General features: G+C 47.5%; 1 protein-coding gene across 1 annotated transcript in view; it reads right to left on the bottom strand.

Moving 5' to 3' along the window:
• Positions 1-16,232, bottom strand: part of MAML2 (mastermind like transcriptional coactivator 2) — a 141,007-nt gene extending 124,775 nt beyond the window's left edge. Inside the window, exon 1 of the mRNA XM_081909604.1 lies at positions 15,280-16,232. Within this exon, the coding sequence (XP_081765730.1) occupies positions 15,280-15,750 (471 nt within the window). The 5' untranslated portion in view covers positions 15,751-16,232. The remainder of the gene's footprint in view (positions 1-15,279) is intronic.
• Between the last annotated feature and the right edge of the window lie 1,644 nt (positions 16,233-17,876).

Raw genomic sequence — 17,876 nt, 5'->3', positions numbered from 1 at the left:
ATGCTTCAGTTCAGTTTGCTTCTTAAGATAATTTCCCCTCCTTGGAAAACAGATGCAGGGGCTGAGCTGGTGTTTGAAATTGAGGCATACAACTGGGCCTTGGAAAACCTCATTCCAGCATCTGAATGATCAAGAAAAGAAATTGTGCCTTGTGCAAAAGGAAAACCAAACAGAGTGACAATAGCCGTGAATTATGGCTCCCTTCTTTCTTAAGCCAAGATAGTGGTCTCATCTGCACCATGCATTTAAAGCAGTATCATACTGTTTTTAAGAATCATGCCCCCCTCCAAGAATCCTGGGAACTGTAGTTTGTTAAAGGTGCTGAGAGTTGGTCGCAGACCCCTCTTCCCTTCGCAGAGCTACAGTTCCCAGAGTAGTTTCATAGCCAATGCCTCTTCCCAGGGAACTCTGGGAATTCCCAGGATTCTTTGGGCATGGGAGCCATCATTGTTTAAAGAGGTACAATAGTGCTTTGAATGTATGGTGTGGACAACATCCCAGAAACCTTTGCAACTTTCCATGACATTCTGTACTTCTTCCTAAAGTGAGAAAAAAGGAATAAGAGCCAGTCATAAGTTACATTTATTGAGATTAAAGCGGGAGAGTCTGTCGGGGGCGGGGGGGCTGAAGTAAAAAAGGTGTACATATATACCTTTTTAAAACTTATCTCCCTATCTCACCCAACCACTTTACTGCTGTCAGTGGGTCTATTTACATGCTTGTTAAGTATACGCTAAGGTACACAGTCGAGATCACAAAACCTGATTTTCAGGAATTGGGGCCCTGTTCAGATAATCTCACATCAGACGCTCCTTTGAATTGTGGCTTCACCATGCCCAATCAATCACAACCTTGTCTGTCCCGATCACTAATTTCCCAGCTCTTTATGATGCTGGTGATTTAGTAGCAGTAAAGCTATTTGCCCTACCCTTTCTGGTGGGAAAATTGCCCCTGTAAAACAGTCCCGGGTAAACACAGGAGAGAGACAAAGTAGACTTTCAGCAGAAGGAAAGAGAGGATAGAGAGGGGAGGAGGGGAAGAGAGACAACCAGCAGGACAAAATAAATTGGAGCCCCCCCCCCCCAAAGTCGAATGACAAGAAGGTCAGCATAGAAACACAAGGGGTATAAAAAAAAAGTCAGAAAGCCATTTGGGAAGAAAGATGTGGAGAACATGTGGAGGCCATGTGTCCCAACAGGTCAGTGTCAGCCTCTCATTTCCCCAGAAGACAAAAAAAACATCACTGAGGCTGTGTGACACAAGCCGAAAGGAAGGGGAAAGTGAGGAATCAACTCTGCTGTGGGGGAAAGGCAGGAGCCGGGAAATGGGACTCCAGAGAGGGAGCAGCTACTGAAGAAGTAGACTTGAGGGAGATCTTCTTTTGTTATGGCTGAGGAAGCAGATAAACAGGAGCCAAGCGCAAATTTGCTACCCTCATGACTCTTTGCATGTGGGTTTTTGTTTTTTTGCATGGATTCATCCACAGAAGATGCTTCCAGACAACCGGTTCGACGATGTTATGCCAAAGCAAGAACTGCCCCACGCATTCTGGCGCATTTCCCAGTCACTTCCCTTCCAGCAAACAGCCCGCTCTCTGGAGGAAGCAGGTTTGTTGCAGCAGAGCGCCCAACCAAACGGGGAATTGCGCCACCTAAATACGCCAGTATGGCGGCTGAAACCCGTCCAAAAACAGCAGCAGTCCGGAAGCACCCTGAGGAGGCCTTGTCCACACACCACAGAATCCCCACAGGACATTTTGCTGCCTGAGGTGGAGCAGCAAATGCTTGCTTTCCCTCCCTCCTAAGTCAAGTTGTATAGTATTCCCCTCAACGTGCAAAGAAGCTGAATTTAAAAGGAGCAGTGTGGTGTAGTGGTTCAAAGCTGTGGACTCGTAATCTGGTGAACCGGGTTCGATTCCCCACTCCTCCACATGCAGCTGCTGGGTGACCTTGGGCCAGTCACACTTCTCTGAAGTCTCTCAGCCCCACTCACCTCACAGAGTGTTTGTTGTGGTGGAGGAAGGGAAAAGGAGATTGTTAGCCGCTTTGAGACTCCTTCGGGTAGTGATAAAGCGGGATATCAAATCCAAACTCTTCTTCTACTCTTCTTCAGATATGGAGCAAAGAGTTTCCACAGCTATTCCACCTGCCTGCTCTTCCCATAGAAGATATGGGGGGTCAAAACCAAAGGAGTTCCCCTGTAGGCCTATGAGACCCTGTCCTAAAGTCCCAAGATGTGCTCACAGACAATCACAAAGCGACAGATTTGGCTCATTTTCACGGTTTCTACATTTTAAAATCTTTCCTAAGCAGGAAAGTAAACACAGCTTTTGATTTCCCTCCTTGCTTTGAGAAAGAAAAAAAAAAGGCCATTTCGGAGATCGCCTAAGAGAAGCGGATCTGTCCATGTCTGAGGTCCTGGAAACTACAACTTTCTTAAATACTCTTCTTGAATTGCCTGTGCTGTTGTTGACTTCTTTCAGCCGTTCTCCCTGGCGGGTCGACTAGGCAAACGAGGGCGTCAAAATGTTTTGTGTATGTGTTATGTTTGCGTGTGTCTGTGCGTTACCTATTTCAGAAACCTTTCGCCGCGCATAATATTTACCCAGCAGACTCGTTCAATTTGCCTGGAGCTATTTTGGTCTGCCCCGCAAATATGTGTGTTAAGCGCTGTTATGAAAAGTAGCCAGTGTTCGTTGCTGTGTGCGAGAGAGCTCAGGAACCGTCACTTGCAATTTAGAAAGTATAAAAATCACCAGAGGTTCCCCCAGACTGGTTGCTGGGGCTGGTAAGCGGAGAGTAAATGAATACTGAATATAATTATACTTCATAAGTCACAGGCTAAATAAAGTGGTGCTGGTGGGAAGACCTCAGGCGTGGGGGCCAAATGTGACCCCGGCCAGCCTTTCCACATGGCCTTTGACGTCTCTCCAAGGCCACACCCATTACTTGTCCTATTTCCCCCCAAAGGTTTCTGCCTAGTTGAATGTATCCTTGAACTCTGATCATGCCTTTGGCTGGCCTGAATGGAGGTCAGAGAGGGGAGATGAACTCCTCCAAAAGAGGGCACAGAGATTTGCAGAATTTTTTTCAAGCACTGATTTATGTGCACTTAGGAAAGCTGTTTTTTTGCTGGGCATCTGGATGCTTCTCGAGGTATCACAACCAATAATAATAATAATTTATTATTTATACCCCACCCATCTGGCTGGGCGGCTTCCAACAAAATATTAAAATACAGTAATGCATCAAACATTAAAAGCTTCCTAAACAGGGCTGCCTTCAGATGTCTTCAAGTCTGGTAGTTGTTGTTCTCTTTGACATCTGGTGGGAGGGCGTTCCACAGGGCGGGTGCCACTACTGAGAAGGCCCTCTGCCTGGTTCCCTGTAGCTTGGCTTCTCGCAGTGAGGGAACCGCCGGAAGGCCCTCGGCACTGGACCTCAGTGTCTGAGCTGGACGATGGGGTGGAGACGCTTCTTCTGATATACTGGACCGAGGTCGTTTAGGGCTTTAAAGGTCAGCACCAACACTTTGAATTGTGCTTAGAAACGTACTGGGAGCCAATGTAGGTCTTTCAAGACTGGTGTTATGTGGTCTCGGCGGCTGCTCCCAGTCACCAGTCTAGCTGCCAAACTCTTGCATGATGGTTCCTGAAACTAACAGGCAAGCTTTTGTCTCTGTTTGGATACAACTGGACATTGTTTCTACTGGACCTTTAGAAATGGCACTGATTTAATAGAATCTCAGAATTGGAGAGTTAAAAGGGACCACGAGGGTCATCAAGTCCAACCCTCTGCAATGCAGGAACCTTTTGCTCAACATGGGGCTCAAACCTGCAACCCTGAGATTAAGAGTTGTTGGGTGAAAGATTCTTGCATTACAGAGGGTTGGACTAGGAGACCCTCATGGTCTTTTCCAATTCTATGCTCTACCAACTGAGCTATCCCAGGGATTTAAACTGCTGGTTTCCAAAACGAGCTGATTTTTTAGTTCTTCATAATTCACGAGCAGGGCCGGATTTAGGTTGGATGAGGCCCTAAGTGACTGAAGGTAATGGGGCCCTTTATATGTCCAGCTGTCCTTTGTCAACAACAAATTGTCGTCGTTTTTGTGTTGAATATATGCTATATAGTAATTTATGGACCTAACAGGTATCTAAAGCCGTTTGCACATGCAGAATGTAGGCACCCTATATATAGAAACGAGCAAACCGGTGATATTTTAGGGAGCAGGCTAGCAGGCGGGGCCCATTACTTACATCATAGGAGCCTACACAACACAAAACACTGTTGCTGTATGCAGGTTTTATTTTATTGGCTTTTTATCTTATATTTTGGAAATGTACATCCAGTTTCCCCCCCTTTAATTTTTTTGGCCCCCCCCCCCAAGAGAGTGGGGCCCTAAGCTATAGCTTGTTTAGCTTATATGTAAATCCGGCACTTTTCATGAGTGATGCCTGGTACGAGGCAGCTAGTCCAGAAATAATGGGTATAATTTAAACAGTACGTCTCACCATTTTAGGGGGAGGCTGTGACCAGGCAACCTGTGTGCTTACTCAGTCTACTGTCCAGACACTCATTGCTGATGGGCAACGTCAAGAGCCTTGCTCTCCTCTTTAAACCAGACTTAGACCAGACTGCCCTTCAGATAGAGGGCTGTTCTCCGTAAAGTTGGGCACACCACCCTGGAGGGCGAGGCGAAAATAGAAGGGAAAATGGAAGTCAGCCTGCACGGTTTATTCACGATGGCTGTCATCACACTCCTGAGAAAACCCGCTTCATGCCCCTTTATAAGGCTTGCCCCCCTACCGATCCTCCAGGCACCTGTTGATGTTTCCCCCTGCCCCAACCCCGCGAGCTAATTCAATATATTGGAGAGCAGCTTGGGGCAAGCTGGTCCCAAACCACTCATCAATTCAACACAAGCACCTGTTGCAGAAGTTGATGGACCAGAACATGAAAACGGACTTTGAAAGCTGAGCGATGCAAAAGAGAGACCCGGCAGATGGAATGGTCCGTGGCTGGGAGCAAAAGAGTGGAACACATGCAAGTTCGGTGCCCAAGAGGATACGAGGCTATGGCAACTCCATCAAAAACGTGAACTAAAGGAACAGGCTGTGTAAACACTTCTATCTGCTCAAGGCCTCTTGAGGGAGCCTGGGCAACAGCAAAAGATCATCTGCAAAACTCTTTCAGGTCATCGGGTGGTTAATGCATTACAGGAAGGTAAGCCAGGTCTCTCTAAAAACCTAAGGCTGCACACAGATGTATATGGAAACAGGGTTGTATTTTGGCGGGTTGCTGTTCTGCTAATCCCACTTTCAGTTTTGTATATATGGCCTTCAGCAGGCTTCCTCAACCTCTGCCCTCCAGATGTTTTGAGACTACAATTCCCATCATCCCTGACCACTGGTCCTGCTAGCTAGGGATCATGGGAGTTGTACGCCAAAAACATCTGGAGGGCCGAGGTTGAGGAAGCCTGGCCTTCAGTTTAAAACCTGCCTCCCTGTTCTTCAAATGGGTTTCCTCACTTTAACTTTTGGGATTCCCCACTCCACCCTAGCTAGCATGCTGATCTTGCTTTAAATGTTTGTTCAGCACTTATTCGATGTGCACAGTCCTTACAAATGGCACAAGAGACGGCCAATCAGCACTGCATGCAGCTCCATCTTGTACCAACCTGGAAGCAACAACCACAACCTCTTATCTAGCGGGGGAAGGTGGTATGTTTGTTGAAACTGCAGTGTCAAGGGGTGAATGCAATCGGCTGTGGTTTCGTCGAGTGTGCGGGTGTTCCGGAGCCCCGTTCGCTTCCAGAAGTGAACACAACCCGCGTCCGTGTGTCACAATTCGCTGCAGCCAGTGTGGTGTAGTGGTTAAGAGCGGTGGACTCGTAATCTGGTGAACCAGGTTCGCGTCTCCGCTCCTCCACATGCAGCTGCTGGGTGACCTTGGGCCAGTCACACTTCTCTGAAGTCTCTCAGCCTCATTCACCTCACAGAGTGTTTGTTGTGAGGGAGGAAGGGAAAGGAGAATGTTAGCCGCTTTGAGACTCCTTCGGGTAGTGATAAAGCGGGATATCAAATCCAAACTCCTCCTCCTTCTGTGCATGCACGTGACGTCATTTTGACCATCTGCGCATGCAGCGAAACCCAGAAGTAACATGCTCCATTACGTCCGGGTCGCCGCAGCGCGCAACCCGAAAATACTTATCCCGAAGCTACTTCAACCTGAGGTATGACTATACCTCTGTCCTGTATGTGACAAGTTGCCTCACTCTTGTCTAATGGTAGGGCCGGCCCTGGCAGCCAGCCACAGTGGGCAAATGGTTCCTCTCAGGCCTGGTTGGTATGAAGGCATCTTCCTAGGAAACTTTTAAGACCGCTGGTCCATTTCGCTCCAGAAGTGCTGGTACCATCTATAGAAGTGCTAGAAAACATGAAGCCCTGCAGATGTTCCTGCACTACGACTGGCCAGGCTGGCTGGAGCAGATGGGAGCTGTAGTCACGACGTTGGCTTGGTCTGCACTGGCTGGTGGTAGCTCTCCAGGGTTTACAGAGCTGAGGATGCCAGAGGTTGAAAACCGGGACACACAAAGTTTGCTCTCTCTACTACAAAGCCACGGTGCTGCCCCCTTATGCTCCTTCCTGAATTCCTAAGACGGCTCCTTCAAGGAATCAGTAAGAGAGACCTTGATAATGGATGCTCCTGCATCTGGAGCGTTGCAGGCGATATTGCAACGGAAACCTCCCCGCCGTCAAATTATGCGTTTCTTGGACCTTGTCCACATGGAGGATTCTGGCACTTCTGCGGAGCCATTTGCATGTGCTGGCACGAGAGCAAACACCTGAGAGCAGGAATGTTGCACCTGTGTAAACTGCTGGGAGGATATCAGAGGCTTCAAATTAAGAAATTTGTGATGTGTGAGAGTATGTTTATTCCTGCCTTTGATCCCGGGCCCCCCTTTGATGCCCAAGCGCCCAGCCTCTCCCCCCCCCCCCCATTCTCTTTAGTTGGAAGAGTCCTGCAGTATAGTGGTTCCTCTGGTTAATAACTTGATTAGTTCCGGAGGTCCATTCTTAACCTGAAACTGTTGTTGACCTGAAGCACCACTTTAGCTAATGGGGCCTCCTGCTGCTGCCATGCCGCTGCCGTGCAATTTCTGTTCTCATCCTGAAGCAAAGTTCTTAACTCAAGGTACTATTTCTGGGTTAGCGGAGTCTGTAACCTGAAGTATCTGTAACCCAAAGTACCACTGTAATGGAGTCGCCGAGGTTCAAATAATCGTACAGCTGGAACCCACCACAAGTGTCATCTATTCCAACCCGCCTTGCAAGGCAGGAATCTTTTGCCCAAACCTAAAACCCTAAGATTAAGGGTCTCACAACCTACCAGCTGAGCTATCCCAGGTATTGGATCATGTCTGTATGGATAGTGAGTTGACTGCACTTAAAGAACCAAGCTCTCGTATAGAACTGCTTCAAGTGTATGTTGGAAGTGTAAGGGGAACGAAGGCACGTTCTACCACATATGGTGGACACGCAAGATAACAAAAGCATTCTGGGAAATGATATATAATGAGTTGAAAAAAATGTTTAAAATAACGTTTGTGGAAAAACCAGAGGCTTTTTTACTAGGAATTTTAGGTGCAAAGATATCAAAGGCGCAGAAACAATTACCGTATTTTTTGCTCTATAAGACACACTTTTTCCCTCCTAAAAAGTAAGGGGAAATGTGTGTGCGTCTTATGGAGCGAATGCAGGCTGCACAGCTATCCCAGAAGCCAGAACAGCAAGAGGGATTGTTGCTTTCACTGCGCAACGATCCCTCTTGCTGTTCTGGCTTCTGGGATTCAGAATATTTTTTTCTTGTTTTCCTCCTCCAAAAACTAGGTGCATCTTATGGTCTGGTGCATCTTATAGAACGAAAACTACGGTATTTATGTATGTGACAACAGCAGCACAGATACTACTGGCCCAGAGATGGAAAGAAGATAAAGTCCTAATCAGAGATGAATGGCTGATAAAGATGAAGATGATGGACTATGCCAAAATGACCAGGAAAATCAGAAACCAAGAAGAGAGGAACTTTAATAAGGAATGGGGAAAATTTGCAATGTATTTAAGAGAACACTGTAAGCAACTAAAAACCTTGGCAGGATTTGAGCAATGCTTGTAAGGTATTAAAAACTAAGGAAAAATGGATTAGTTAAGAAAAATAGAGAAAATATGTGAGGCAGTTGAAAAAGATTGAAAATGGTAACCATAGAAGGGTGGCGGGGAGTCCTAGGATTCAGAGAATCCTAAATGTTCATGATAATGCTTAATGTTTGGATTTAAATGTGCAGTGTAAAACTCAATAAAAAGGAATATACAAAACAACAACAAAGAACCAGGCTCTCTGACAGGTTGTGACCCAACACCACTAAATACCACAAGTCCCCTTTCAACCACCTCTGGTCAGTGGGGTTCACTTGGGAAAACTTCCCCTTGGATTGTATCCTGCTGTGGTTTGCAGACCACGGCTGGTCCACAAACACCACCGAGGTGTTCCAAAGAAAGATTGTGGAACAGGCAACTCCCCATTTATGCGGGAGTTGCGTTCCGAGGCACCGCCCATTTAAGTGAAATCGTATTGGGAACACCACTGAAAAAGCCTGCCAACAGCCTCTGGAAACCCTTGAAAAACCCTTTAAAAACCAAAAAGCCACCAAACTCCACCACCACCGCTCCCTCAAACCTCCCTGCTCAAACTCTACAGGCCTCAAAGCCTTGTGGGATTGCTAGATTTGTGCCATTTTCACTGTTTTCGTGCTCTTTTAGGGCTGTTTTTGCCCCTTTTCGTGCGACTTCCAGGTTCGTGGTGATGTGTACGGTCATGTGTGCCTTGAACATGCATAAATGAGGAATTGCATGTATCTGTCTTTCGCCCTGGGGGGTGATGCTGGCCCCCTGCCTTATGATGGAACTGGCAGCCATTTGGACCAGAGCCAGATTATTGAAAAGGAGACAGCAGCCATTTGGACCATAGCCTAGTTATCAATAAGGCCCTGGTACAGAACTTATGATTTTCATAGGGTAGCATTGAACGAAGTCTTACTCAGAGCAGACCCACTGAAATTAATGAAGTAAGTTAGAGCCATTAATGGACGTACTCTGTCTGAGTAAAATGTAGTTGACTACCACCCCACAATATGGCGCTGGTTTGGCCTACTAGTTTTTGTCTAAACCAGTTTCTCAAACTTGGGTCTCCAGCTGCTTTTGGAACACAACTCCCATCACCCCCAACCAACAGGACCAGAGGTCAGAGATGATGGGAAATGTAGTCCAAAAAAACCCCTGGCGACTCAAGTTTCGGAAACACTTGTGGTTTCCTTAATGTGGCACCTATTTGGGTGTAGACACCAGCACTGAAGAAAACAATGTTCTTTAAAATGCAAATTCTGTATGCATTTTTATATGCAGAACAACAAAAACGATGTTTATTAAGTGGTCGGGCCTAGACCCTCAGTGATTTTCAAGTGGAAGAAAAAGCTTGAGAACTGCTATTCCAGAGAACGATATTATTAATTTTGCCCCATTTTGTTATTGTCGTCGTTGCCTGGCTACCCTTTTTGTTTATTTTTGGTTTTAAAAATCTAGACGTCTTCCCAGCTGCCACTCATCTGTGAGTCTCACCCTTCAAAAAGTTCTTCAGAGTTCACGCAACGCATCTCGCCGTGATAGAACATATTTAAGGTCAGTTTCAGAAACTGGAAGCCTCAGAAATCCCTCTGCCCTCCTTCTAGGAAACATCTGTTCCGCTCAGCCACATGAAGAAACACCACTAATTTGCTGCACTTGTTTAGTGAGCTGAAAAAATCTTTCTCCTTGCGTAAAGCTATACACACTTACTTGGGAGTAGGGATGGAGGAGAAATTTGATTCAGTACGCATTTAAAGCAGACTCTATCACAATTTCTGAAACAATGTGAGGACCAAAAATACAGCTATCCTTCGAAATTCTCATTTCCCTGCATTTTGTGATGCAGTTCTCCAACCAAGGTTTACAGAAATGCATTCTACTAGGGAAAGTGTGTGTAAAAATGAAGGGACTGGTGAGAACAGCGTACAAAAAATGCATCCTATTGGAGTAAAGGTAAAGGGACTCCTGACCATTAGGTCCAGTCGTGGCCGACTCTGGGGTTGCGGCGCTCATCTCGCTTTACTGGCCGAGGGAGCCGGCATACAGCTTCCGGGTCGTGTGGCCAGCATGACTAAGTTGTTTCTGGCGAACCAGAACAGTGCACAGAAACGCCGCTTACCTTCCCGCCAGAGCGGTACCTATTTATCTACTTGCACTTTGACGTGCTTTCGAACTGCTAGTTTGGCAGGAGCTGGGACCGAGCAACTAGAGCTCACCGCGTCCTGGGGATTTGAACCGCCGACCTTCTGATCGGCAAATCCTAGGCTCTGTGTAATTGCTTGCAAATCCAGGTGGTCCACAGAGCCACATTTCAGATGAGGCAATTCCTCTAGGTATAGTTTTGCCTGCAAAATCACAGTGTTCCAGACTCCAGTATTTAGAGAGGAAACTTTGTCCTCAGAAAAAAGAGTGTATTCTTCTTCTTCTGTACTAAGGAAGGGAGTAGGATAATTTTGAAGGTCAATGCTAGATAACTTTTTTAAAAAAAAACCCAACCCAAACAAACCAAGAGCACAGAAATGTCTTTGGCTACCGTAGGTCCTTGTGACCTCGGAGTTCTGCTTGGCAAAACATCTGTGCATAGGCTTTTAAGCCCTGAAAACTTTAATTAGTTGGGTTATCACATTACCCTCTTTTCTTTTTTGCACCTTTGTTAAAAATGCGGACCAGCCGGCCTCTATTGCTAAACGCATTTAACTCATATGTTGCCGCCATAACAGAGGAAAGACAGCATAAAGACAGATTAAAGCTCTGTGTTTTAATCTGACACGGGTGGTACCACTATCTCAAGGCCTGGTGGCGATTATCAACCCCGACAGCGGTGCAAACCGCCCCACACCAAATGGCTGAGGCCAGCTAGCAACACATGCATGCAGCTGGCAGATAGCACAAGGTCAATCACTCCCTGCCTGCAAAGGAATCCAAATCAAGGCTGTCTTTATTATGTCTTCGGTGTCTTGTGACTCCACCACCCTAATATATGGCCAGGGAGGAAGGAATTAACAGGTGTGGCCCCTGTAGGGCTTTTTCTCCCTAGTATACTGAAAGGCACAGGAACTTCTCCAAGTTCAGATGCTGGCAATTTCGGGCACAGCTTGGGTGGTATAGTTTACTGGTTCACACAACACTTTGCATCTGCAGCCTCCAGTTAAGACAGATAGAATCTTTATTTGCATCGGCCACCAACCATGGCAATAAAATAAAATGCACCTAGGACAGAGCTAGATGGTTAGCTATAGAATGTACGTTCTGGAAGTTTAAAGGTAAAGGGACCCCCGACCATTAGGTCCAGTCGTGGCCTACTCTGGGGTTGCGGCGCTCATCTCGCTTTACTGGCCAAGGGAGTCGACGTACAGCTTCCGGGTCATGTGGCCAGCATGACTAAGCCGCTTCTGGTGAACATGGAAACACCGTTTACCTTCCCGCTGGAGCGGTACCTATTTATCTACTTGCACTTTGACGTGCTTTCGAACTGCTAGGTTGGCAATGGGAGCTCATCCCGTTGTGGGGATTCGAACCGTCGACCTTCTGATCGGCAAGTCCTAGGCTCTGTGGTTTAACCCACAGCGCCACCCGTGTCCCAATCCATACAATCCAGATAAATGGCAGCATTAATACATAGTCTTTGGCCACAGATAAAACAGGTGAACCAATAGGCTTTCTTTTGATTAAAAAACTGAGCAGTGTTAGGAAGTTAATCAAATAATAGATCTTATTCTAATTGCCCCTGCTAATGTTTTATTTTTGGAAGTTTTTGCTGTTATCTTGATCTGCTGGAAGAAAAGATGCAGTAGCAATGATTGAGTGACCTGGTATGGATAATAGCAGAAGGGTAATAACCTCACTCCTCAAATGTTTATAAAGAGTGCAAGCACATGGGCTACTGACATTCAGTTAAGTTGCTCAAGCTCCACACATGGCAAAAGCAACCAAATGCTACCTTTGGCCATGACATCTATGGTGCTGCACCAGTGGAACTGCATAAACTACAGCCCTGCATTATTATGCATTATTTAAAACACTTACGTATACATCGCTGACTATTTAAGAATATCAAAGTGGTGCGCAAAACATAAAAATCGTACAACAAATGATTAAAAAGCAATGTAACAAAACACCAGTTTATAATTTGCACAGCGACCCAACAAGCGTGCCCACCGATGTCAGTAATCAGGGGGTGCTTGGGTCAACAAGAAGGTCTTTAGCAGATGCTGAGAACCAAAAGCAGGCAGGGCGTGCTAGAATTCTTAAGGAAGGCTCTTCAGTGTAGGGGGTCACCACGCTGAAGACTCTGCTCACAAGATGGATGGAAAACATGGCCTGTGCCATTATGAGTAGCCAGGAAGCAGAACAAAAAACATCCAGCAATGTTGGTGCAAGGAAGGCATGGAATAATATATGAAGAGACCTGCTGGATCAGGCCAAAGGTCCATTTGGTCCAACATTCTGTTCTCACAGCGACCGGCGAGATGCTTAAGGGGAACTCCAAAGCACAGCAGAACCCTCCCTGTTTGCCGCAACTAGAATGCAGAAGCATACTTCGTTGCCAGCTGTGGCAGAACACAGCCATTGTAAGCCACAATATTGCCATATGCACATTCATGGAGTGAAACAAAATAATCAGAGGGTTAATAATAATAATAATAATAATAATAATAATAATAATAATAATAATAATGGGGCATATATTAGGGCAGTTCAAGAAGTGTCAAGAAGTCCTGAGGAAGGATGTCTGCAACCCCCAACATCCATTTTGCACGCATCAGATAACCTGTTGCAGATATAAAAGATGCTACTTTATACCCAGCACACAGCCTCCAAAACTGAGTCTTGTACTGCTGCAATCTTCCACTCATGCCACAGCTAGAAACTTGTCTGTGGCTTGTTGCAATCAATGGGACCATCTTATACCTGACACTCATACTGTCAACAGGCTGCAGACGGGAGCAGTAATATCTCGAGTATCTTTACGCAAAAGCTATGTCTAATTCTACAAACCTTACACGTCACTGTTATAGTATGACCCCTATTGTACTTGTTCTGCATGAAAACATGATGGGCATTTAATTTATCCCTCTGGGTCTCTTGAAGCTTTATTTTGAGAGCTATTAATTGTGTACAGTATTTTAAATGGAACAAAACTGCAAACTTTGCTATTCTGTACCCCTGGCTTTGACATTTGCTACTGGATTTCTCAAGGTGAAACTCCCCTCTCCCGTAATGTGGTTTGCCTATCAACAAAAAACACTTATCGAAAAGAGTGCTCCTCATGCCCCAAAGTTAAGTTGGACTTTAGGGGATAAAATATACCAAATACTACGTTTAAAATGAAGCTGCGTTGGGAAGGGTTTGTTTGTTTGAGAACTTCAGAAGCAAAATAATTTCCGATGCTAGTAAGCAGCAGTGAAACAAGCAATAAAGGATGGAATTGTAGAGTTGCAAGGGACCACAAGGGTCATCTAGTCCAACCCCCTACAATGTAGGATTCTTTTGCTCAATGTGGGGCTTGAACCCACAACCCTGAGATGAAGAGCCTCATGCTCTACTGAGCTATCCCAGAGCTGGATGAGTACTGTAATGACCCACAAGCAGGAGGCTGCACCTAACCAGAGTGCTGCTGGATCTCAACAAAGGAATATTTACTCCAGTATACTGTTCTTACAAGTGCCAACCAGAGGCATATAGGAGACCAAAAAGACAGAAGTAACGCTTCTCTTTTTAGCAGAAAAACCACGCCAGCTCACCCATCACTTACGCACCACCATGTTTACTTAGACCCTAGGTCAACAGCACCCGATGCCCAACCACATTCGTAAGGCTCGTCATCACCTCTTCCATCGATTACGCAGTTCCCCCCTTGTTTCCAGATCTCCAGCGGAACTCATCCAACACAGGGGTCCCAATTGCTGAATTAACCTTTATAGATGCTCATCCTTTTCTCTGGGGTTCTTAAATGTCACCACCACCACGACCAAAGCCACAGATACACTGCAGGCAGGTGTAGCCCTCTCTCCCAAAAAAGCGAGGCTGTGAGAAAAACCCAGCTAGACCAGATTCAGTTCAGCATCCTGTTCCAAACAGCATCCAGCCAGATCCCTCTGGGAAAAAATTGCATGAAGCCAACAGCCATTCCCCTGCGTCTGGTATTCACAGATACAGTGCTACTGAATGTGGAGGTTCCATTCAGTTGTGGCACGGCAATAGCCATGGATAAACAGGGCACCCACCATTAATGTGTCCAAAATCCCCTTCTAAAAAGCCAACTAAGTTAGTGGGCATCACCGTAATAAAATAAGCTTCCAAAGCAGGCATAGGCAAACTTGGCCCTACAACTACAACTCCCATCATCCATAGCTAACAGGACCAGTGGTCAGGCATGATGGGAGTTGTAGTCCCAAAACATCTGGAGGGCCGAGTTTGCCTATGCCTGTTCCCAAGTGGCTTTGAAGTGAGCCACCATTCTCTCTGCCTCAGCTTCTCATCTGCAAAATGGGGGTAGTAATAGCTGCTAAAAGGATCACTGCCCTGGCTTGCACCCCCCCCCCTCCACGCCTTCCCCTGCTGTCTCCCCTCCTATGTCAAATTTCAGATTGCAATCTCCTCAGGGGAGAGACACAGAGAACACAGCAATGCGCTTGTGCACGAAACAAAATAGCCTATCTAATGGCACCCCTCATTAACAACCATTAGCATTTCTACATGGCAGGCTGCTGTTTTAAGTGCAGAGATACGGCTTGCAAAAATGGAAGGGGGGGGGGAGTTGGCGATGCAAAATGAGATTTTGACATTTTAAAAACTCATACATATGAGAGACCATTGGTCCACCCTTCCAAACTCAGCGCTTGCAACTCCCCTCCCACAGGGGCAGAATTTGCTACTAGAAAGCCGAGGGCAAAATTTCGCGCCCCCTAAATATTTCTTATTTTCACAATAATTCCTTATGGCACAGTTACTTTAAAAATGGATCTCTTGAGTAGGTACCCGAATAAATATGGTTTTTTAAAAATATTGTTATTTTGTGCCCCCTTGGCTGGGCACCTTAAAGGCACTGGCTCCTGAGCATGTTTGGAGGGAACCAGGAAACGAACGAGACTCACCGCAATGAGCGCGGGGTTCCTCTGCTCCCCTCCAGAGGCCGATCCGGGCTGCTCTCCGTTGATCCCACTCCTGCCACCAGTCGTCCCGTTGCTGATCAGCTGCTGGCGATAGTAGTCCGCCGGAGGGGGCGCTGCAGCGTTCGCAGAAGGAGCCGTAGCCGCGATGCTGCCGCCGCCTCCTCCGCTGTGACCATTGGCCGCTGCTGCCTTGCTGTGCTTCCCTCCTTTCCGGGCCGCCTGGCCGTGCTGCACCAGGTTGAGGAGTTGCAAGGTGCTCTCCCGCTCGCGGCTCGAGCTCTCCGCCCGGCCCCGCTCGTAGCGCCCCTCGCAGCTCAGGTGGTGCTGGCGGCAGATGGCGATGCGCGCCCGCAGCCGCTCCACGATCGCGCTGTGCACCCGCGGCGCCGCCACCGAGCCGCCGCCGCCGCCTCCCAGGAGACCCGGGGCTTGCGGGGGAGCCGTGTCCCCCATCCCCGCAGCCTCAGGCCCCTGCTCTTTTGCAAAGGGCTTGTTGATCCACTCTCACGCGAACCAGAAACCGGCTCCTCTCTCCGGAACGAGTGCGAATCTCGCGCTCCTCTCTCCTGCAAACCGGGGCAGATCGCTTGCCCGATTTTAGTCCAGCGGGCTCTTTACAAAGTCGCCGCCAGCGCCATCCTTTTTGCAGGTTCCCCGAGCAAAGCAACAGACTTCAGCAGCGGGGGGCGAAGCTGGCCAGCAGGGGCGGCTGCAGACTTGCAAGCAACAGCCATTTAAATCGCGGTGCAAACCACTGATAGGGGTTATTTTTCCTCCCCCTTTTCCTTTTTTTTTATTTTAAAAAAATCCACCACGAGGTCTGATTAAGGCTTGCTGAAAATCATCACAGCAAAGTTTTTACAGCAATGCATTTTAGGGAGAATAAATAAGCAGATCTCCAAAGCTGGGTAGCGTGCTTTTTTTTTGGTGGGGGGGAGGGCAAATTGGCAAAAAAATTGCCAATTGGCAAAAAGGTATGGAAAGACACACACTCCTCTTGAGCGCAAAAAAGAAAGGGACGCGTGAAAGTGAGCGCGAGCGTGGAGTGTCGTGTGAACGGGTGACACGAGGTTCGCCGAGCTCGCCCCCGCTTTCTCTGAAGTTGCTCGCAAGAGTAGCGATCGGAATGGGGCGCGTTGGCTGGATGCCGGAGGGATGGGAGAAGCGATCCCGGAGAGTTTTAATATTTGTTGCTTTCTCTTTCGCCTACCTCGGTCTTTTAAAACCCGGTGGTTGTTGTTTTTGCACAGGCTCCTGCTCAAAGAGTATCTCCTTTTAAGTCAAAGGGAAAGCAAGACGGCTTACTGGTTCCCGGTGTCATAAAGTTCAGACGCGGTTCTCCAATGAATCCAACCCATGCTTGGGAGAAGCGGACGGGCAGATGGTTTCTCCGGAGGGTGGGCGATCCTTAAGTGTCCCTCCCTCCCGTGCCACGGAAAAAAGCCAGCTCCGATCTCGATGCAAAAAGCCCTCCCCGCATCCTCGTGCTCCTTTTTGTCTACTTCCAGAAAAGCTGAGCAAAGCACCCAGGAACGCGGCGGGGGAGAGAGAGAGAGGAGGCGGGTGGGGGGAAGAGTTGGTGGGAGTAAAAGCAGAAATCACGACTCCCAACGATCAGCTAATTCACAAACCAGCTCGAAACTTACAAACTTCCAGCTCTCCGCCTCCAGACCCGTCCGATGCAGCGAGATTCCTCGGTCAATTTGTATATTCCATCCCTTCCCAGACTTGGGGATCTGGTGAGTTTTTGTTGCTGTTGCAATGTCTCTCCAAAGCGCGCTTGACGGTGGTGGTCGCTGCCGCCCTGCCCTCTGCACTTGCCGGTTTAAGAAGAGAGCAGAAAGCTTGCAGTGTTTTTTCCCCCCTCTCCCCCTTTTCCTTCGCTTGTCTCGTGCTTTAAGCCGCCAGGCTGCTACGACTGCACGGCGCGGGGGTTGCAGATACACAGGATTTCATTGTGCTCGCATAGAATCTGAGCAGCGGCGGCAACAGCAGCAACAAACATGAGACTGACGGGGAGCCCTGGCGGAAGGCTGGCACCGTTGCGCGGAAAAAGTCGCCGTTCCCCGAAATGAAGGGCAAGGAGACGCCTGCCGGCCAAACCCTCTCGTTGCAGGGAGCTTCCGTCTACTTAAAAAGCCCGCTTTCCCACGTTATGCTCGGGCACTCGCGATCAAATCAGGGGGCGCTGATATATGTGCATTTCAGAAGGCTGACGCTGTGCCCGTGGAAGTAAAACCCGACACAAATCTACGCGCTACCAGAAAGCAGCCATAGCCTTTCGAAAACAGGCTGCTCCTCTACATGTGAATCGGACCTTGCCAGGTGCTTTGGGGCGTAGTTACACTGGTATAGTGCATGCACCTGGAAGGATAGCACAAGGTGCAGCGTGCACACAAATGGATTCCCTTTGCAAAGTTTCTGCCAAGCTCTTGGAAGATGGCAGTGGAGACTGGATAAAAGGTGCAAGCAATTTCACATTAGCTTTTCTGCCATGCCTGTTAATTCCCAACCCACAAACCTTCAGCAAACAAGATAACTGTGCTTACACATTGGAAGCCATTATTTTATAAATTACA

This window comes from Podarcis melisellensis, assembly GCF_964234715.1.
Source record: "Podarcis melisellensis genome assembly, chromosome: 4".
In the NCBI taxonomy this organism is placed as follows: Eukaryota; Metazoa; Chordata; class Lepidosauria; order Squamata; family Lacertidae; genus Podarcis; species Podarcis melisellensis.
This window is presented reverse-complemented; position numbering and strand designations above follow the sequence as displayed.